This window comes from Pleurodeles waltl, chromosome 3_1 (assembly GCF_031143425.1).
Source record: "Pleurodeles waltl isolate 20211129_DDA chromosome 3_1, aPleWal1.hap1.20221129, whole genome shotgun sequence".
NCBI lineage: Eukaryota > Metazoa > Chordata > Amphibia > Caudata > Salamandridae > Pleurodeles > Pleurodeles waltl.
In genome coordinates, this window is record NC_090440.1 from 1,010,602,141 (window position 1) to 1,010,624,558 (window position 22,418).

Here is a 22,418-nt window from a genome sequence, read left to right on the forward strand (position 1 = left end):
CAAGCGAAGAGGAACAGTCATTACCAATTGCACCATCAATGTATGTGGCCCCCTCCATACTCTGACCATGTGGCCCATTTATTCCCATGCTTACTGTAGTATGACTTCTGCCCCCTTCCCTCTTCCACCCAGCCCTGTCCACCCAGGCCTAGCCCCTACAAAGTGCTCCCTGTGTACTAACCTGTTGGTCTGGAGGACCGTAGAGTACCATGTACTGGGGAGGACCCCATCCACAAGTTTCTCCAACTCCTGTGCAGTGAAGGCAGGGGCCCTTTCCCCAGACGCAGCAGCCATCGTTAATTCCAGACCGAGGTCACAGCAGCACTAGCAGTGTAGGTCCTCTCCTGTCGAAGGTCAGGTATCTAGTGATTGCACAGATAGAAAATGGTGGTGACGTCCGCGACGGTGACGTCCGCGGCGGGGCGCATCATCACCGCCGGCGCACCTGTTCATTGGCTCCTGGGACCCATAGGGTCCAATGTTAACTAATGCAGCATTGCGCCGCGCTGTACGACTGCCTACCGTGACGGTGTGCAACGCCAGCGCTGTTACCCCACAATCCCATTGTCCCAGTTTAGAGGTCAGGCAGCCACCATTATAGGGGCCCACATGGATTCATTTTCAACTGCGTCACACATACTGAGGCCTACACTCAACACACATACAGGAAGGGTTTTGTGTCAGGTGTAGTCTTGTGTGTAACTGTGGGTACATACCTGGAGGAATAGTGACTGTTTCTTCGCTGTTGTCCTTCTTAGGCACCGTCAGCTGGGACATATGAGAAGATGGCGGAATCCTCCAGTGTACCGACCGCTGGTGGACCTGTTGACAATGGAAGAGAGACATTTAATTGTGACCTACCGGTTTGACCGTGCTACAATCTAGGAACTATGTACCCAGTTGGAGCCAGATCTGATGTCACCAATCTGCCATCCGACTGGAATCCCCCCTGACGTGCAGGTGCTGTCAGTGCTCCATTTCCTTGCAAGTGGGTCTTTTCAAACAACAGTGGCCATGGCATCAGGGATGTCCCAGCCTATGTTTTCCAACGTGTTGTCCACAGTGTTGTCTGCCCTGCTGAAACACATAAGAAGATACATAATTTTCCCTGAGGTGGAGGATTTGCCTACAGTGAAAGGTGACTTCTATGCCCTTGGACATATCTCCAACATCATGGGTGCCATTGATGGGACCCATGTAGCTCAGGTCCCCCCCGCAGGAGTGAACAGGTGTACAGGAACAGGAAGAGTTATCATTCAATGAATGTCCAGATGGTCTGTTTGGCAGACCAGTACATCTTGCAGGTAAATGCTATGTTCCCTGGCTCTGTGCATGACGCCTACATCCTGCGGAATAGCAGCATCCCTGATATGATGGGTCAACTCCAGAGGCACCGGGTATGGCTATTGGGGGACTCTGGTTACCCCAACCTTTCCTGGCTATTGACCCCCGTGAGGAATCCCAGGACCAGGGCAGAGGAACGCTACAATGAGGCACATGGGCGGACTAGGAGGGTTATCGAGCGCACCTTCGGCCTCCTGAAGGCCAGGTGCAGGTGCCTCCATATGACAGGGGATCCCTATTCTACTCACTGAAGAAGGTGTGCGACATCATCATCGCCTGCTCCATGCTCCATAAGTTGGCATTGCGACGCCAGGTGCCTTTTCTGCAGGAGGATGATCCAGATGACGGTGTTGTGGCAGCTGTGGGGCCTGTGGAGCCTGTGGACAGTGATGAGGATGAAGCTGAGGAAGACGAAAACGACAACAGGGAGTCAGTCATACAGCAATATTTCCAGTGAGACACAGGTGAGAACATTTTCATTTTTACCATTACATTAACTTTCACACATCTACCTCTATCCTGTACCGACATTTCACTCACTATTTGTTAACTGAGTTGTCCCCTTCCATTTCAGTTTCACAAATGTGGTAACCTACGTGTCAACTGTTTGCATCCTTGAAGGGCTTGTGATGTGTGACATAGGTATGTTAGCCTTCCAATGGGTAACCCATTATGAAACTGTAATTGATAATACAGATTTACAAATCATAGACTGACTCCATTTGTTTTTAGTGTTTCAAGGGTGTTTATTTAAGTGTAAAAAAATGAAGGGGGGTTGTAAAATGGTGATGGGTGATGGTGGAGGAATGTCCATGGCACAGTCCAGTCTATTAGTCTCACAGGTACATTGCACATCTGGGCATTGGAAGTGGAGCTAGGTCAGTTCCGATTTGGGCAGGGTAACAAAGTGGGACAGTGGGGGGACAAACAGGGTGGTCTTATTTCCTGGCGGGGGTCTTGCCATCTTGCTCTGTCCTGTTCCTGGATCTCAGGGCCCGCTTGCGAGGCGGTTGTCCGTCTGCAGGGGATGGGGTGCTGGTGTGGTGGTCCTGTGGCGGGGCGTCCTGTCCACTAGCGCCGGCGGAGGTGGTAGGCATTTCATCGTCGTGGCTAGTGTCAGGGGCCCCTTGGAGTGCCACGGTGTCCCTCAAGGTCTTTTGAATGTCCGTCAGCCCCCCTACGATGGTGCCCAGGGCGGAGCTGATGGTCCTGAGCTCCTCCCTGAACCCCAAATATTGTTCCTCCTGCAGACGCAGGGTCTCCTGCAACTTGTCCAGGACCGTGGCCATCGTCTCCTGGGAGTGGTGGTATGCTCCCATGATGGAGGAGAGGGCCTCGTTGAGAGTTGGTTCCCTTGGCCTGTCCTCCCTCTGTCGCACAGCAGCCCTCCCAGTTCCCCTGTGTTCCTGTGCCTCCGTCCCCTGGACCTTGTGCCCACTACCACTGCCCCCAGGTCCCTATTGTTGTTGGGGTGGTGGGTTAGCCTGGGTGCCCTGTAGTGGTGGACACACCGCTGATTGACCTGTCCTGGGTAGGGAGGTTTGGGCCCGCTGGGTGGGTGCTGTGCTGGTGTTACCAGAGGGTGTAAGCTCGGTGTTGGGCTGTGGCTGGGCAAGGGGAACCGACTGTCCTGAGGCCCACGATGGTCCGGGCTGGTCATCAAGATCCAGTGGGGAAGAGCTGCTGTCGTCACTGTGGGCCTCTTCTGGGGGTGGAGTGGTGTTATCTGGACCCTCTGGTGTGGTGACGTTCCTTCGGGTTCCTGCGGGGGTATAAATACATGATTATTGCATGTGTGTGTTTCATGGTGTGCAATGGTTGGGTGTTCGTGAACCCCAGTGCAGCATTCCTGTGTGGGGGCTTGTGTGCTGATGGTTGGGGGGTGTTGTGGGTCTGTGCAGTGGGCATCCTTTGGTGATGGGTGTCCATGCTTAGTTATGTCATGCAGGTCTTGGGGTTGGGATGGGTGGTTGGTGTCATGGGTAGATAGATGAGGATTTGGGGTGATAGGGGAGGGTGTGATGGTGGGGGTGTGTGATATCATGCAGGTAGGGTGGGGGTTATGATGGTTAAGATTAGACTTACCAGTGTCTGCTCCTCTAACGACTCCTCCGAGGCCCTCAGGATGCAGGATGGACAAGACTTGCTCCTCCCATGTTGTTAGTTGAGGGGGAGGAGGTGGGGGTCCGCCGCCAGTCCGCTGTACCGTGATGTAGTGCCTGGATACCTTGGAACGCACCTTCCCCCGTACGTCGTTCCACCTCTTCCTGATGTCCTCCCTATTTCTTGGGTGCTGTCCCACAGCATTGACCCTGTCCACTATTCTTTGCCATAGCTCCATCTTCCTGGCTATGGATGTGTGCTGTACCTGTGAGCCAAATAGCTGTGGCTCTACCCGGATGATTTCCTCCACCATGACCCTGAGCTCCTCCTCGGAGAAGCGGGGGTGTCTTTGGCGTGACATGGGGTGGTGTGTGTGATGTGTGGGGTGGTGTATGTGTTGATGAGTGTAGTGAGTGTAGTGGTATGTGGTGTTTTGTGCTTGGATATTGCGTGGGTGATGGTGTTTTGTGCCTTTGTGTGATGGGGTTGTCTGTTCTGTGCTATCTCTCTGGCCTTCTTTCATGCATTGTGGTCGTAGGGGTTTGTGGGTGATGTGGGTGTGTGTTTTATATAGTATTGGGTGTGTGGGAGTGGTGTGTGTATGTGTATCAGGTGTGTGTATTTGGAATTGTCCAATGTGGCGGTGTTTTGGAGATGTGTGTGTATTTTGAGCGCAGCGGTGAGTACCGCCAATGGAATACCGCGGTTGAAAGACCCCCGCGTGGATTCGTGGGTCGTAATGGCATGGGCGTGTTTCTGTTGGCGTGGAGGTGGAGGATGTGTTTCCGCCAGTTTATCGCTGACCTTTGGTGCGGCGGTGTTGTGTGGGTGTCTGAATTTCAGCGGATTCCGTGATGTGTGTCATAATAGCTGTGGCGGTCTACCGCCGCAGCGGCGGTGTATTGGCGGTCTTCTGCACGGCAGTAAGCGCCTTATACCGCCAATGTTGTAATGACCCCCTATGTGTTTTTTTGGTTGAGAAATGAGTAGGAGGTGGTCTGCCTCGGCATTGGGACCAACCCCAATCCTCAAATGACCCACAACAATCTTATTGCCCCCTCCCCAGGGGACAGATAAGAGGTCTTTCACTCCAAACTGCCTTGTTGGGTGGGGCAGAAAGTCCACTATCCACCAGGAAGTTTTTTTTATTACTACAAATTGTTACCCACACACTCGTCAGTAGCAAACTGGACCACTACAGCACACTCTAAGCCTATTCACCTAGAAACTGAAATCAAGACTACAAAGAATCCAGAATGCAGCAGTCAGGCTCATCCTGGACATCCCCTGATACAGCCACATCTCCTCCCACCTCAAAGACCTACACTGGCTCCCAGTCAACAAGCGCACACCTATAAGGCACTATAGGACATAGGACCAGCCTACCTCACCCACCGCCTAACCTTCTACGTACCCGACAGGCAACTCCGTTCTTCCCAGCTTGCCATCGCAGCCATTCCCAAAATCCAAAACAGCGCAACAGGAGGAAGATCCTTCTCCTATCTCGCAGCCTGAACATAGAATATGCTACCTCTCAAACTCAGACAGACAGCATCACTGAAGCAGTTCAGGAAGGACCTCAGGACCTGGCTATTCGATTAGGCACACCCGCATAGAGTACCTTGAGACCCCATGGGTGACTAGCAGCACTATAGGAGTACTGTTTGATTGATTGATTGAACCATGATTTTACTTATAAATATATAATCAATCCTGGCTAGAAAATGATGAGCTGGGAAATAGAAAGTATATTCTCTTAAATCTGGGTTAAACAATCACCATGAATATGAAATGGCTTTTGAGGTATTGTGTCTTTTAAATGTTTTTGTGTGTGATTGATATGAACTGTTAGAAATGGGGTTTCTGGTTGGCTAGGGTATGCACCTAAGCCAGGCAGAACCCACCCACTCTAGTCAGGGCAAGGGAGTTACACGTCCAAGATAACCCCTGCTCACGCCCTTGGTAGCTTGGCACGAGCAGTCAGGCCTATCCCAGCGGCAATGTGTAAAGCGTTAGCACAACTCACACAACACATGTGACGCACTGTCCCAACCACAAAGGAAACATAACACCAAGTTATATGAATATATACTGTATTGTACACAACGCAAAATGTAATTATTAGACCAAACATATGTCAGTAATATCCTGCTACCTTAGCGGTTGTCAGAATGTTACACATTAGTTACTCTGCAGAACCAGCAGTAGTCACATATAACACACAGGTTCCTTAGTATTCTGCAACATAAGCAGTAGTCAGGAATCACATTATTACACAAATGCGCTTGTCATAGAAATATCATAAACGCCCATATCAAGAACATTAAAAAACTTATGGCAAGTCAGGAAAACATATTAGCATGTTATGCCCATAAAAGGAACATTAGCATACATATATGAAACACCTCATAAAAATAGGCAGATACACATATAAACCAGTAATGTCCATATAAGGAACATATGACTTATGTAGATCGCAAGAAAGTACCTTTTATATGACGTAGAGGCATGCGCTCCCTTGGAGGCCACTTTGATGATTGGTGGGAAGTGGGGAGTGAGACGCACCCCCTCTGGTTTTATAACGGACAGCCCGGGCCTCCATTGGCCTTCTAACCAGGGGGGAAACAATGCCCCCAAACAACAATAGGTGGCCCGGCGGTCCCGGGGACGCCGCCAAGATATTTGTATCGGTCCCCTCCCGGGGCCTGCGATCATCGGGGGGCCACAAAGAGAGGCCGGTGACGCGGGGGCCTCCGGCGAGGCTTCCTCCCTGCCGCTGGTCTCAGTAGATGATTGGAGACTCTGTTGGGGCAGGGGGAGCCTCTGATGAGGCTTCCTTCCCCCCTGCCCATCCACACAGACAAAAAGGGGCCAGGTGGGGCGGGGAGCCTCCGATGAGGCTTCCTTCCTCGCCTGTCTCCTTCTTCAGCAGCTCGGAACTGGTCCGGCTGCAGTAAAGGGCAGGGACCAAAGTAGGCGCATGCCTGTGCCCCGGGGGCACCTGTCGGAGCGTGCTTTGCCCTGGGGGCACGAGAGAGGCTCGCTGGCTCCTTTCTTTTCTTTTGTTGGTGCCCCAGGGGCACCTAGGACGGCGCAACTCTGGTGCACTTTCAAAACAAAAGCCGGGTCACAGCGGTGAATCCCTCATGGCAATAATGTGCTTTTCAGAGCACAGGGGGGCATTCCACAAGCCCGGGTCGCAGCGGTGATTCTATGATTCCAGCAGAAATGTGCTTCCAAGCGCAACAGCACCACACAGGGAGCGCTCTCAAAGCGCTAAAATATCATTAAGCAGAGTGCTCTCAGTGCTGGGGCACGAACAGAAGCGCTGTCTAGGCGCTTCTTCCGAAGATGGCAGGGGTCAGGGGCCACAGCACTCAGCCCCTGTGGGACAACAGTATCAAAGAGGAGCATGTGGCGGCAGGGCCCAGCGGCAGGCCAGCACAGGGCGAATGCAGGCAGTTGGCAGTTCCTAAAATTGACCAAGGAGGTCCCAGGTCAGCACAGGAGCAGCAGTTCATGGTGGTTCCTGGTGAGTCCCTCCAGCAGCATTGTGTCCAGTTCCAAAATGTCACCAAGAGTTCCCAAATTGTGGGGAAAATTGCCCTGCACTTATACTCAATTTTACAGTGGGTTTACAAAGAAGGGGAGAGGAGGTTCCAACCTGTTACAAATGGTTCTAGGAGTGCCCCCTCTCTCCTCCAGCAGAGGCTCCAAACATCAGTTGGGGGTAAACTACCCTTTTGTGTTAGGCCTGGGTACAGCATTTAAAAATGCAGGTGTGCCCCGCCTCTCCCTTCTCTCAGCCCAGGAAGACTATTCATTATGCAGATATACCTCTGTGACACATACACCCTCCCTGTGTACAGGCTGTCTGAAAAGTATGAACAAAACCCAACTGTCACTCTGGCCAGATGTGGAATGGACTCAAGCTGCAAAACACCAGAGTCATAAGCACAGAGAAATGCTCACTTTCTAGAAGTGGCATTTCTGTAATAGTAATAAAAAATCCAATTACACCAGGAAGCAGCATTTCTCATCACCATTACAACCATACCAAACATGCCTACGCTACCCCTCATAAATCAGGCAATACCCCTTACATATAAGGCAGGGCATTTCTAATGCAATCCTATGAGAAGGCAACACTCACAGCAGTGAGACACCAAGTTAGGCTGTTTGTCACTACCAGTACAGGCCACGCAAACTGGCACATGTCCTGCCCTCTACATACACAGCACCTTGCCCAAAGGGCTAGCTAGGGCCTACCTTAGGGGTGACTTACATATAGTAAAAGGGGATTTCTGGGCCTGGCAAGTAAATTTAGATGCCAGGTTCCTGTGGCAGAAAACTTTGCACACAGGCCCTGTGCTAGCAGGCCTGAGACAGGTTTGAAAGGTTACTTTAGTGGGTGGTGCAAACAGCGCTGCAAGCCCAAGAGTAGCATTTAAGCTACAGGCCCTGGGTATAGAGAAACCACTGTACAAGGGACTTACGGGTAAATTAAATATGCCAATTAGGTTTAAGCCAATCACACCAACTTCAGATGGGAGAGCACATGCACTTTAACACTGATCAGCAGTGATAAAGTGCTCAGAGTCCAGATCCAACAGCGAGAGATCAGAAAAAATAGTAGGAAGGAAGCAAAAAGTCAGGGGATGAACCTTCCCCAAGGGCCAGCTCCAACATGAACTTAATTGGAGAGTTTCTGCTGAGGAAAGAGTTGATAAAATAAATACAATCACCCCCAAAATAAAATTTTCTTCTTGTTGCTCCATTATCTTATTATTCAAGTGGTTTGGGTCATATATTCTTGACAAAAGTATCAAGTTCATCATTGGTAACAATCTAACAATCAACCACCTACCCTCAGTATTTTTTCCTTGAGACATGAAGGAAAAATAAAAAAATTATGTGACGCAGTTCTTGTGTTCAACGGTAGTTGATCAGAAAATGTTTCCTACATTGCTTATTTAAATTGACTATATCAGTACCTGAACAATGAATTTCCTGTAAAAATACCAACAAAGTTCTACATATATATGAGTCAAAACTACATGTCTATTTGTTAGACTTTTTATCCTTGGTGTGGTCTCCCTTAACTTTTTTGCTTCTGTTTTCCAGGTTGTTGATGTGTGCTGGACTCTGATTTTGCTGTTTTTGTTACTCTGGGCACTTTACCACTGCTGACCAGTGCTAAAGTGCAAGTGCTCCTTTACAAAATGTGTATGTAATTGGCTTATCCATGATTGGCATATGTGATTTATTAGTACGCCCCTAGTACAGTGCACTAGAGGTGCCCAGGGCCTGTAAATCAAATGCTACTAGGGGGCCTGCACCACTGGTTGTGCCACCCACAGAAGTAGTTCTGTAATCATGTCTCAGACCTGCCACTGGAGTGTCTGTGTGTGCAGTTTTAATTGTAAATTCGACTTGGCAAGCACACCTACTTGCCAGGCCTAAACCTTCCCTTTTCTTACATGCCAGACATCCCTAAGGTAGGCCCTAGGTAGCCCCAAGGGCAGGGTGTAGTGTATGGTTAAGGTAGGACATATAGTAATGTGTTTTATATGTCCTGGCAGTGAATTATTGCTAAAATATTTTTTCACTGTTGCAAGGCCTGTCCCTCTCATAGGTTACCATGGGGGCTCCCTTTAAATATGATTAAAGTGTAGATTCCCTTTGGGAGGGGATGGACATTTGGAGTTTGGGGTCTCCGAGCTCACAATTTAAAAACACATCTTTTATTAAAGTTGATTTTAAGACTGTGGGTTTGAAAATGCCACTTTTAGAAAGTGAACATTTTCTTGCTTATACCATTTCTGTGACTCTGCCTGTTTGTGGATTCCCTGTCTGGGTCAGTTTGACAGTTGGGCTGGTTGCACCTCACACTAGACAGTGACACAAAGGGGGCTGGGGTGTAGCCTGCATATCCAGGTGAGCCATCTGTGCTAGGAGGAAGGGGATGAGTGGTCACTCATACCTGAAAGGGCTGTGCCTGCCCTCACACAATGCAGTATCCAACCGCCTGGTGAGTGTCTGGGGCCTGGCCTGGGCAAAGCAGTAGTTCACATTCAAAAGAGACTTTAATTTGAAGTAGGCCTACTTCGAAGTAGAAATTGGGTATAAGAAGGGCACCCAAAACCACAGACTTTAGAACACTTCTGGAAACCAAGAGGAACCTCTGCCTGGAGAGGAGCTGAAGAGCTGAGGAAGAAGAGCTGCCCTGCCTGTGACTGTGCTTTGTGGCGCTATCCTGCAGTTGCTGCTTCTGCCAGAGTAGGAGGGCAAAGACTGGACTTTGTGTGCCTTCCATCTTGTGAAGATCTCCAAGGGTTTGATTTGTAGCTTGCCTCCTGTTGTTTGAAGTCTCAGGGACAGCAAAGACTTCTCTCTGCTAGCACCTGGAGTCTCTGGACAGACTCCTACTCTGCCCTGTGGTGCCCATCCAGTTCCTGGAAACCTGAAAGGAGAAGTTGGCAGCCTAAGAGGAGGAAATCCATGCACAGAGCGCCGTGCGGGGAAAAGATTGACGCAACTCCAATCTGCGGCTGAAGAAACGATGCGCTGCTGGCTCCGCGGCTGAAAATCGATGCTCGCCTGAAACGTGACCGAAGAATTGACTCACGGAGCTGGAGAAACAATGCGCAGCATCGCTGACGGAGGCTGGGAGATGGCAACCCGCGCTGCGTGGTTTTCGGATCATCGTGCGGCTGCATTTCCGACGCAAGTACCACTGGGTATGTAAAAACAACGCAAGGCCTGCCTGGACCCGAGAGTGCTGACCAGATCGACGCATCGCTCTCCTGCAGAGAGAAGAAACGACACGCCTGACCCGACGAAAGGAGAAATGATGCAAGGTCTCGCTCCTGAGTGAAATCTACGCAACGCAAGCCCTTTTTGATGCACACTCGCCCGTGTGGGGTTATTTTTGACGCACCCAAGGTACATTTTCACACTTACAGTGTTAGTGTGTGTTTTAAACTACATAAAGACTCTTTTTGCTTTTTAATTGATAACTTGACTTGTGTATTGTGGGTTTTTGTTGTTTTGGCCTTGTTTTGTTTAGATACATATTTCCTATTTCTCTAAACCTGTGTTGTGTCATTTGGTACTGTTTTCATTAAGTTACTGTGTGTGTTGGTACAAATACTTTACACCTAGCACTCTGAAGTTAAGCCTACTGCTCTGCCAAGCTACCAAGGGGGTAAGCAGAGGTTAGCTGAGGGTGATTCTCTTTTACCCTGACTAGAGTGAGGGTCCTTGCTTGAACAGGGGGTAACCTGACTGTCAACCAAAGATCCAATTTCTAACACTATTCTTTAATATATCTTGCTATTACTATACATAGTAACCTGGAGTACTGTGGCCACTTGAGATGGCACAGGCATGAGGAAACATCAGTGAGAAGTCCAGCTCAGTAAAATGCTGACAAAACTATTTTGCTCACCATATCATTACCCAAAAGACAGAAATGGTGACAAGCACAGACTCCAAGAAGGGAAAGTACCTATGTTGGTGGATAACACCTATATTAACAATCCTGTATCATTTGTTCATAATAGAAATATGTAATGACATGATCTGCAACAAGAGTATTGATGTTTTGGGTTAATATTGTATAAGTGAAAAACAGAAATAAAAATAATATTGGAACTATTTCAAATAAATATAAATTCATTTTGTAAGCAAGAATTCATGTACAAATGCTTAATATTATGTTTTCTTTAAGAGCTGCTGTAGAATTACTCTTCTAGTATTTTTTCCTGTTTTCATCTTTTTACACCCGCTTTGACCCCATTAGCTCACGGTGTATGTGCCACAATGCTTCAAAAAATAGCTATGAGATAATAAGGAAAAAAGTAAGAATAAATAGGGCTGAATAAAATGTAGGTGTAGCAAGCCACACTTTGAGAAATTTTGAGAAATTGAAACTTTACCAGCAAAGATAAGCAAAGGTGTAATTTTTACATTTGGTAAAATAAAGAAACTTTCCCACCATTACTGAGCTTTGCCCAAGATGAGGTTAAACTTGCCAGCGGTTGCTGCATGATACTGTTTCCTGCCGTAGGATATGTCATGGTGTGATATTCTGCATTAAAATATCTTGTGTGGCACACTGCTCGCTAAAACCATCTTGCACAGAAATCTAGTGCAGGAAAGAAAGGCAAGAGCTAGTGATTTGGGAAAGGGGTGGGTAAAGTGCTGTGAAGGAAACAGCTCATGGTCAAATAGGGAGATACTGTATTTGGATGGGTCAACTCTGGCTGGGGGCAAGATTGGGCTGAGTATATTGGAGCGTTTGAGAAGGATGTTGGGGAGCATCTGTCAAATCATGCAGTCCATTTGCTTGTTCCCTGCTTTTGTGACTGGCTACCATGAATGACTCTCTTTTTTTAAAGCCTCATTTGGAGCTTTTTCAGGTTTATGCTCACGGAGTTAAAAACACAATTCAAATGTCCTTTTCTTTTAAAAGAAACATAAATGTGCATTCCCACTGAACAATATTATCACAAAATATGTTGTTTTCATGATTGACAAGAAAAACTTCACAGGCAGCCACACAGGCCCTCTTCACCAGCAATTCAGGTAAGGACTCAAGACCTGTCCGTTTAAATCAACAGACACCACAAAGCAGTTAGTAATTCCAGAGCCTTGACACCCTCACTGGTGATTTGCTGTGCTTTATTAATCCTTGATTGATTGATTGAATAATTGGTCACTCAGTTATAAGGTTGCCCATATCTTTTAATTATCCACATTTGTGTGTGTGAGATGGAGAAGTTTAGTTATATGCATTGATATTTTTCCCCACATAAGAAACACGAGACAGATCACTGCAAACATGAAAAGATTTCAGAGGATAATAAAATGGAAGGAAATAAAAGATAAAGGAAGCCTAAAGGAATCTCCTACTGTAACCAATTTACAGTGGCATATAAACACCAAAAGCAAATTGTTCAGCACCTACATGTAGCTATCATATGAGACAGAAATACCTCATTGGGTAGTCTGTAAATAATAACTACTAGAGCAAATTGCTTTACCTATAAATAAATAATGGGGGACCCTGATGTTGCTAACGGAAGGTTTGCATTTAATATTTGAAAATATCTCTGTTATTTTTATTCATTTGTACTCTGCAGTGTCCTGAAATTGTTTCCCGAGAGTTTCTGCTGCTAAAATAATATTTGCCATCAATAATGATATTATGGTCACATCATTCGTCTATGCTAAGATTTGCAGGTCAGTCTAACCAGTATCGGGGCAGAAGACAGTATGTATCAGTTTATACTTTCAGTGTGAATATCAAAGTTGATAGTGGGCCACCATACCTGGCATGTCCTTTAGCCTAAAGCACGTCAAGAAGTACCCCATTAACCAATGCTCTGTAACTATTGCAAAATAAACATGGTTCACCCGAAAAATAAATTGAGAGGAATGAAGTTGGTTGACAATTCAGTTTTGGTTCTTTGGCTCTGTTAGAGAAAGTCAAAATAGCATTTGTATGTTCAACTGCTTTATGGTCTGGGATAAGCCTGTACCGAAAAAATGGAGCTCAAGTGTGGGATATTTGCTCATTGGTGATTACAAAAATCTTCAGGAAAATTAACACATCGAAATAGAGGAGGGATGTTAACCTAATTATTTTCTGCTTAGTTCTTTCCCTTTTCAGAGCCAGGAATAATGATGAAGATTTTCTTGATTTAGGAATCTGCCTTTCATCAATTCATCTTGAGAAGATTCTTAAGAAAAGTGCTACTCAAATATTAGTTCATGTGTTGCACTGACCCTCTTTTTCATGGTTTGACTTTTGGTGTTATAAAATCATGGCACATAACTTGTATTCTCTTCCCCATTCCCTCTTCTCACCCTTATCATTGCCAAGACCTTGACCTCAAACACACTCCCTTTCTACTTTGTCATCAGATACTGCTTGACTATACTCCGAGCTTAAACAAGCACCTCCCTAATTTCCACATTAAACAGTGTTTCACCACATGGCACCACTTACCCTACCTACATGTAGTATTTATAAAAAATTACGGTGAATAATAATCTTGAGTCACATTCTTGAGAAAAATAATCTGGAGTCATAATCTTAAAACAAACATTTTCAATGCAACGGGTCTCACATTTGCTCGAGTTAGAGCGATTAGCGTTGTGGTAAACTCCTAACCAGACTTTTCTTGCCTCACAAATTAAAAGAAAAAAAACGCAGTGCAATCGCACTATGAAAAATGCAGCGCGATTGCGCTGCCTGGAAAATAAACAGATAAAGTAGTCCGGAAACCATGCTGAAAACATCGAGCCTCGTATGTTTTTAGTAGTTTACTGCTATTGTGTAGGGGGGCTAAACACCGGAAAAGGCATGACGTATGCATGCCTTTCACAAATGAAAGCAAGCGGATTTTAAAAGGCAAGCCCACGAACCAATGAATGTGACTGACATGACATGGGCATGGTTGGAAGCCCAAAGAGAGATTACCGCATGGGATGGAGTACTTTGCGCTCGCCCATGAACATTAAATCTTGGTTCTGTATCTTCCATTCTGCAGTATGGAGTGTTCAAGTCACAAGTAAACTTTGCCAACAAATATTTCTGGACTTCTTATTGTTGCTTCCTCTGGGCACAATCTTTTATTCTTGAATTATTGTTGAATTTGTCCTGATGAAGCAACCCAATAGGAAGGTTTGAAACGTGTTGGCAGAGTATATTTTGTAAAGGCAAGTTTATTTTGAGAAGAAATGCAAATAAACATCAGCTGTCATATGAGAAGGATAAATCCCGGCACTGGAGATTAACATGAAGAGTGTGTAATAACAAGGAATACAAAATAAAATGTATTGTTGACTTTGCAACTCTAACAGTTTGTTCTCACTTTATATATGCAGAGAATTTGGTGTTAAATATTGCCAATTAGAGAGAACACCGCGCTAACCAAATTCATTAAGCCTCACATCAAGTCATGACCACTTTTGCAGGTTTTCATGTGTGTATGGATGTGTTCTACAGGTATTGGTGATTCCTTAATAATGTATGTGCAAACATTTGTTTCACAAATGATGGAACATTCAAAATGAGCTCCCACAGTGGCTCATTTATTCCCGTACAATAATGTACTACTGAGCTTTCAACACCAAAAGCTATCAATTTTGAAAGCACCCAGCAGCCAGTGCAAAGCAACCCCTAAACTTGGAGGCCTTCTACATTACCACACTCCCAAACATAAGCTAAATTTAAAATCTTTAGCTACACTGTACGAGGCTGCACTTATAGTCCCTCTTTTTACAGCATCACCAACACACAGCGACATTCAATTTAAGTTTTGAAATAAGAGAAGTGTGGCAATACCACATCCAGTATTTTAAATACAAGGGGTAGTGCTCATTTTGTGAAGCTGCATCATCACATACATAATATGGCATTGTAATACTGATTTAGGCAGAAACGTCAGCCTCTGCCCAATTTGATAATAGGTAGCCACTCATCACTTGGGCCTGTAACCTAGTAAATTATTAGTATTCAAGTCACTTTGCGTTATTGACCAGGATTTGTCACAATTGCTTTTGTAATAAAAGTGTCACACTTACAGAAATGTGTTGCCAGAAAATAAGTTATATGTTTACCATTTTTGTCCATGGAGTGAGGTTCAGACTGCTTTTTTCCGATATCAGCGAAGGACCGCACTATTGGAATTCGGTTGCTTAATTTTTTCTGATTTTGGTGGTGGTGCTGTTTCATTAATGCTTCATGTACTCTCTGACGAAAATCTTCACTGAGTTGCCCAGAAGTCACTTGCTGATCTAGAATCATGTCTGTTAAAAACAAAAACAATTTTAAAACACATGTTTCTCAATACATATCTTCTATTGTTTGCAAAAACAACATCTGTTGGAGCCAGAAGAATGAAAACGCTAATGACGCTCAAAAGGACCGCATTCCCAAATATATCTTAAGGAGCTTAGGCGTCATAACAAGCAGGCACAAGTGCCAACATTTTCAGTTCGAAAAAGAATCTGCACTGATTAAATAAATCTCCCTGCAAAAAACGGTTTTCTGAAACTGTACTCGATGTGCCACAAAAAATAGGAAACTTAACAACAAAAGTCTTTGTTCCAGCCAGAATGACAATCGACCTTATTCGAAGTTTGGAGGGAAGTAAAAATCCCACAATTTCTGGTGCAAACTCTAAATTAGGCTTGGGCGAAATTTAAATTACCGAAGCGTGATTCGCTTAATTTCAGGAATTACGTGTTATACCTGTTAAGCAATTTTTTCAAAATTAGGCCATCACACCAAGTCCCGTAACTACGCAGCAAGTATACGGTACACAGGAATAACAGAATGCGAGAGTCTGTTGTTTACATTGCTTTTGTGGTGTACACTATTTTTTGAGTGAAATGCATCTTCGCATGAAAAAATTGACTCAAGAATGCAATTTGTGCTAAAATAGCAGAAATGCATTTGACATAATTACACGAAAGAAAATTATGTGAATTCCATGCACCTTTATTCTAAATATGGAGCCCAATCCAGTGGCTGAAATGCTCCACAAGATTATTCCCATGGTAGAGGAAATTTGGTCGTTGATTGTGCTCCATAGTTCCACAATCTCCAGATGTTGGAGTATTTGCATTTCCCTTAATATTTTTAGGGGTCTATTCACAAACTTATTTTAGAGTACTTAAAGTAGTACTAACTCAATAGCCTTTCACAGGCATTTACATGCCTTTGCGAACAGGCCTCAAAATATCTGAAATGGGAATATAATGGGAACAGTGAAGGGTATGCATGTACAATTTTTAGTGGCTGATTAGCAAAGGCATGTAAGAGTATGTAAAAAAGTACTCCTGTTGTAATGTACCCCGTGCTAACAAATGCTTTTGTGAAACAGGCCCATAATAAGGCCCAATGGTTTGGTGAAAACTCTAGTAAATACGACACAAATACCTCATGGTATCAATTTGAAGACACATAATTGAATGGTTTCTTGTGCATACATGCCCTAAAGTATTTACATCCCATCAGCCCCTACTGCGTTGAACAAATAGACAGATGTATTTGGTGCATATAGCTTTAATGAGAAGCCTTTATTGTGAACAACTGGATCAGGAGCAGGTTACTTGGAGCAGTGACATCACAACAGTAGTAAGTCAAAGTGGTTAACCACTGTTGTAACGTCACTAGGAAAACAACTTGGTTCATCTTTGTTGCACTGTTTTCAGAGGTCCGAACACAGTGGAGGAATGGCGGTTGGCAGTCTCTCCTGGGCCTCCACAGACACAAAAAAAACAGGAAAGCCTGTGCAGCTCTGTTCCTGTTCCAACCACCCTCCTTCTCTCAACGCGGTTCTACACAGACCCTCGCTGAGAGGAGAAATCTGCCTATAATGACAATCATCTCTAGACCCTCTGTGAGAGCATGCTGTCAACTCTCCATTGTAAATGAGATGACGGAGAGTGCAGCTTTGGGATAAGAGTTGTGGTGTGGCACACAAGGTGGTTGGGGGGCGGTGTGGCAGGAAACCAGGTACTTGTTTTTCAGTTTGGTTGAATGCTTTTGCAGAGGCTGGTTGGGATGGATGTAAGGAGGCCGCATATATGTTTTCCAGTTTGGAGGTGAGTAGAGGGCATAGACAAGGGATGGTGTAGTGTTTGGACGGAAACCTGGTATTTTCTTTTAATATATGGAGATGCATGTTTTTTTTTTTTCGGAATGTGGTGGGGTGGAAGCTGGAGGCCATTTAAAGAAAAAATTCAAGGCAGGGTGTATATGTTGAGGGTGGTTTGACTAGAACATTCTTTAACACTTGTTGGAATGTTTATACATCTCCCTCATTACTCCCCTCTGCCTGAATACATGCTGATGCAGATGATTTGAGAGAGTCATTACACATCCTAATTATAGGTGGACAAAATGTGAATAACAGTAATGTTTTTCACCTCATGGTTCTAAATGTCATCATAGACAACTGAAACTTGGCTTTTACCTATTTGATATCACTAAAAACCCCTCGGTGAAAAAGCACCAGCGACTTACAGTTACACATCTATAATTCTATATAATATTACTTGATTTTTAAATTGGCTCTCTTACATTTAAATTGGGTCACTGCTGCCCAGATTTGGCTGGCCACTGACTTGCTAAAGGCCTCTACTTGGAATTTCTAGAAATATCATTTTCTAACAATTAAAGCTTTTACTTAAGATAGGCCTACACCCTGAAATACGTATAACTCACTTTTGGGGGTACTGGCAAATAAATATGTGGTGTATACACACAATTAAAAAATAGACACTACTGTCTGAGTGTGCCGAACGTGTGCTGAGAGTAGAAAAAATCGGCACCTCCTCCTAGGTTTGTTCCCAACTCTCCTGGGCAACATTATATAAACTAATGTCAATGCTAGGATAATTTGCAACACCTTTTGTACAGCTGGGTTCAAATTAAGGTGGCACAGTGTGCAGAATAATGATGAGCCAGTGGCTGGGATTAATTTAAGCATTCCATCCATCACTTTTTGTATACTTCAGTGTGCCACCCACGATGGGATGGGTACGCCCAGATGTAGGTCCGTACATACTGTGTCATTGGAACCAAGCTATACCTGGCAGCTGAGCATTAATCAGGGTGAAACTGGTCCTGGGCTGCCTGTGTTCCAGTTCAGGAAAGACCTGTCCTGGCAGTTTGATGCTACCCTGAATCGTAGGGTCCAGTTAGCAATCTCTCTAGCTTTTCATGCATGGGAACACCTCATATTGGTAGGGTTGAGAGTTGTGTTTAACTTAATGGGATGCATTTAGGGGGTTTCTCAAAAACTTTCATTCTGCATTATAGGCTTAACATCACATCCTAGTCTTAGACACATCCTGTTGGTGTACGGACTAGGATGAGGAAAATTAATGGAGAGATGATGCCCTGATTGTTTACTGGTAATCTTCATTACTGTTAGTCATAGTTTTTTCATTAGTCTTTAATTCCCCCTGTCCTCTCCTGTTGTTCAGTCCTTCCTTTATTCTAGTCAACCAGTGCTTTTCTTAACTCTGAGAAAATTACCTGACGTGAAATCAGTTGGCTACCTTTTTAAGCTGTCCACTCAGAGGGTGTAGGTCTTGGTACATGCAGGTCCTAATTTGCAGTAAACAAAATGAGAAGAGAAAGGAGGCATAAGGTAGGATTTACTTACTGTCTGTGTGAGAAGCACATCTCATGGCTTAAGAATTATGATGAGGAACTCAGAGTAATGGAGATTACCAATGAGTAATCCAAGCATTTCCCCCCTCTATCACCTCACACATGCACAGAGGTGGCTGCCGTTTTCTTACAGACAAACCTTTCAGTTCATATCCTTTGCCTCAGACAAGAAAATGAATAAAACTCACGTCTGCAGTCTATAAAAGGGAGAGCTTCTCATTTCAATGCTTCCTTCGCACACAGAAATAATAACTAGAGGTTGGCTAACAGATAATGAAGCACTCTGAATAGTGAATGAAGCAAAGCTGATCCATGAAAGAGGTAGATTTATCAATGAGTGAGTTAAAGGCAAGCTTGTTAGTGAAAGGCCTAGTGGCAAATCATGAGGCAGGGTTCCCTGGATGCATCTTCCGTTTCTGTCAGGTGGAATATGGAGTTTTAAGTTAAAAAAACATGTCCTAAATGGAAAGATAGAATATGTCACCTAGTCATCTGGTCACAGAACCTACCTCATTAATTAACATGGCAGGCTTGCTTGCAAATAAAAAAAACCTTATATAAATGTTGCAGAAGTGGTGCTGGCCTGGAAAGTATGGAGATCAGTACATGATGGCTCCTCAGGCCCCCATTGTGACAGCCTTAGGCAAAGAGAGGCCAATGAATGTAGCAGGGTGACTTCTAGGTCAAATACAAGACAGTTGCTGTCTTTATAATCCATTGCAAAATAAAATCTAAATTGGGTCTGGAATTTGATATTAGCAAGGGGCATATTTAAGGCATACCTTCCTAATACAGAATCGCAGTGGTATGTATGAATGTTTTGAGAGTGAAATGCAGTTGCAAAACGTTCACATTTTACCACCAACTTTAAGTTGGTGGTAACCCATTCGCGAATGGGTCCCTTTTCCCTTTGAGGATGGTTGAAAAAAATGTTTTAAAGAGCAGACAGTGGTCCCACTGCCTACTCTTAAAAAATTAAAAAAAATATGTTACATTTTTCTTTTTGAAAACATCCTGATTTTCCTATAAGGAAAACAGGTTGCATTAAAAAAAAAAAAGACTGCTTTCTTGAAACGCACTCACAGGCATGGTGGTATTCTGACCCCAGCAGGCCACCATCCCTGTGATTTTTGAGATACCCCATGGGTCGCAAACCAAGACCTACCTCGTGAATATCAATGAGGTAGGTCTATTTGTGACCCACTGGGAATCATCAAACTTGTAAAATACACATTTGTACATTGCTGTTTGCGATTATCAAATAGCGAATTGCAAAAACTTGCTATTTGGTTATCGCAAACACTTACCTTCGTACATCCGGCCCGTGCTCTTAAGCCGATTAAAGGAAACTGGATAGTTGCCACATAGTCCTTACGGTAATAAAGTCGAGTTTGGCCTTACTTAACATGGTAATATTAATAACAACATCTTCCAGCTCTGTTTCTCTTTGAATTGTTTAATCTGAGATTAACTATAGTTTGACATATCATGAACCCCAATCTGGGCATTAAAAAACGAAACCCAACACCCAGATTTTTACCTTTCGTTTTCTCTTAACATATACAATGTTCTCTGTTTTTCCTCCTAAAATAATGTTTCCTACTTAACAAGCTTGTAACTTCCCGCTTCACTCATATCTATTTTGTATACCTCTCATTTCTCATGAGGTGTGAAATGACAATCCTCCTCCGCATCACAGGAGCAGAAGCAGATGCACATTAATCTGTCTTTTCAAATGCTGTCTTGTTAAAATACATTTTTACCCATTTATTTAAAAATGTAATATGGACTTGGTTATTTATAAATGCAGGAATTATACCGTTACCAAACTACACCAAATTTTCCAACACAAGCCTTGAACAATACAGTGCTTTGTACTATAAACCTAACTTGTTAGTTAGTTTCTTGCAAAGAATGCCTTTCTAGAATAGGATTATCTTTGCTGTCTTTTGGTTTGTGCCATGTCATGCCATATGCTCGTTGTCTGGATGATGATGAGAAGGGTAGGTTTAACGATGCTATTGGGTGCTTGGTCTAGACTCGGTAACTAAAGATAGGTTGAAGAGGCGCCATCTTCATACAATGACTTTTTCAAAGTTGAAGAATGCTTTTTAAATAGGGCATTGATTTGCATCACCCACTGGCCATTATCAACAGCGTATCAGATGGATGGCATTTGGGGGTCGCCAGTAGTTGCAATTATGACCCGTGGCTTGACCCTTGCCGTTGCAACCGTCACATTTCGAGGTCTCAAAGGCAGAGTAGGAAATAAAAGTGGTGCATTTAATTGATAAACGAGTGTAACGTTCATGTCCAAGAAGGATCCAAAAACAGTTGCTACGCGAATGAAATGTGCAACTGTTTCAGTACATAGGATGATCCACTGGGGTGCACAGCAAAATGTTTTAATGGGCATTTTGACCAGGAAGACCCCTGGCCTGCACTTGGCAAGGACAGCTAGAGGTTTTAAGTTTGAAGTGTTTCCCTTTAGTTCGACATGGACCCCTCAGATGCAAGTGGGCTTCAAAAGGTGTCAGGTTATGAAACTGCCAATGTATCTCTAAGCTGGGAATCTTCAATTTCACTTTCTTTTCGGAGAGTGCGAAGAGGCATCTGAGTCAGTGCCTGTCTGTGGTCCCGATATCTGAGGAGTATGCAAGGTTTGTAAAGTTGTAAGTGGAAACTGTCTTAGCCCTCCCCAACGATTAAACCACAGCATATATCATAGAGCTCTCTGTATGAGTTGAATGCCTCCCAGGCTATATTTTCTCTGTAATATCAATAAGGTTACCGAATAACGTATACCATTTTTGTATAATACGAATAAGCACAATGTTAGCTGATAATCTCATTTGCTAACACATTTTTAACTTTGTGCTTTCTTTTGCTACTGGGTGAACTGATTATTTAAAAATATGATTAACAATGAACTAGCTCATACGCAATTAAATCAACTACTGTGACATGAGAACTAGAGTGATGAATATGAATTATAGTTGAATATCCTAGCAAAATATGGTTATACCAATACTCTCAGCCAGAATTTTCACATTCAGATGTATTGAAACTCAACTTTAAATCAATGCCTTCTGATCATTTATCCTGAGTACAATTTACCATACCTTTGTGTATGAAGAGCCAGCCTTGATTAATTTCTCAAGCCAGCACAACAGTTCTGAAATTTGGTGATTTCAACAAAGGGGTCAAATGATCCGAACTAATGAAAAAAAGAAAATGCTCACGGTTTAACGGTCATTGGCCCAGTGCACAGAGCTGGTCATTGTTTAAATTTAGTTTAGGAATAGCTCAGTTTGTTAACTCTCCCATCAATTTAAAAGGCCACACCTTGGACATTATTTTTTTCCTCTTTCCCAACTTGGAGAAAATTATATACGACCTAATTCCTTGGAGAGACCACTACTAAATCTGGTTCACTTGAAACCTCAATAGCACTTGAAAGAAATTTGCATCCATAACAGTTGCACTACCACATAAGTGGCAAAAAAACACAAGAGGAAGATAGGTCCAATAACATCCAAAGTACACTGCCACCATTAGCCATCAAAGCCTACTTTCACCTTCCAATTTCATGTTTTTTCTCAGGGTGTTCAGCCCATGTCTAGGTGACAAGCTAATGGCAACTTCCTCTGTTGGTCTGGTAAGGGACTAAGACCAGAACCCCCACCCTTTTCTCCCTCCTATTCTTATTCTTTTTCTTTAACCGTGCCCCTGCCCTTCCCTGTCCCTCTCCTAATCTTATGACAGCCCTTAC

General features: G+C 44.2%; 1 protein-coding gene across 13 annotated transcripts in view; it reads right to left on the reverse strand.

Annotated features, from left to right (window-relative positions):
- SLC4A10 (solute carrier family 4 member 10) overlaps window positions 1-22,418 on the reverse strand; it is a 1,044,586-nt gene that overhangs the window by 476,351 nt on the left and 545,817 nt on the right. For all 13 annotated transcript variants that reach the window (XM_069224249.1, XM_069224250.1, XM_069224244.1 and 10 more), the window contains exon 6: window positions 15,079-15,267. In XM_069224249.1, the coding sequence (XP_069080350.1) occupies window positions 15,079-15,267 (189 nt within the window). The remainder of the gene's footprint in view (window positions 1-15,078; window positions 15,268-22,418) is intronic.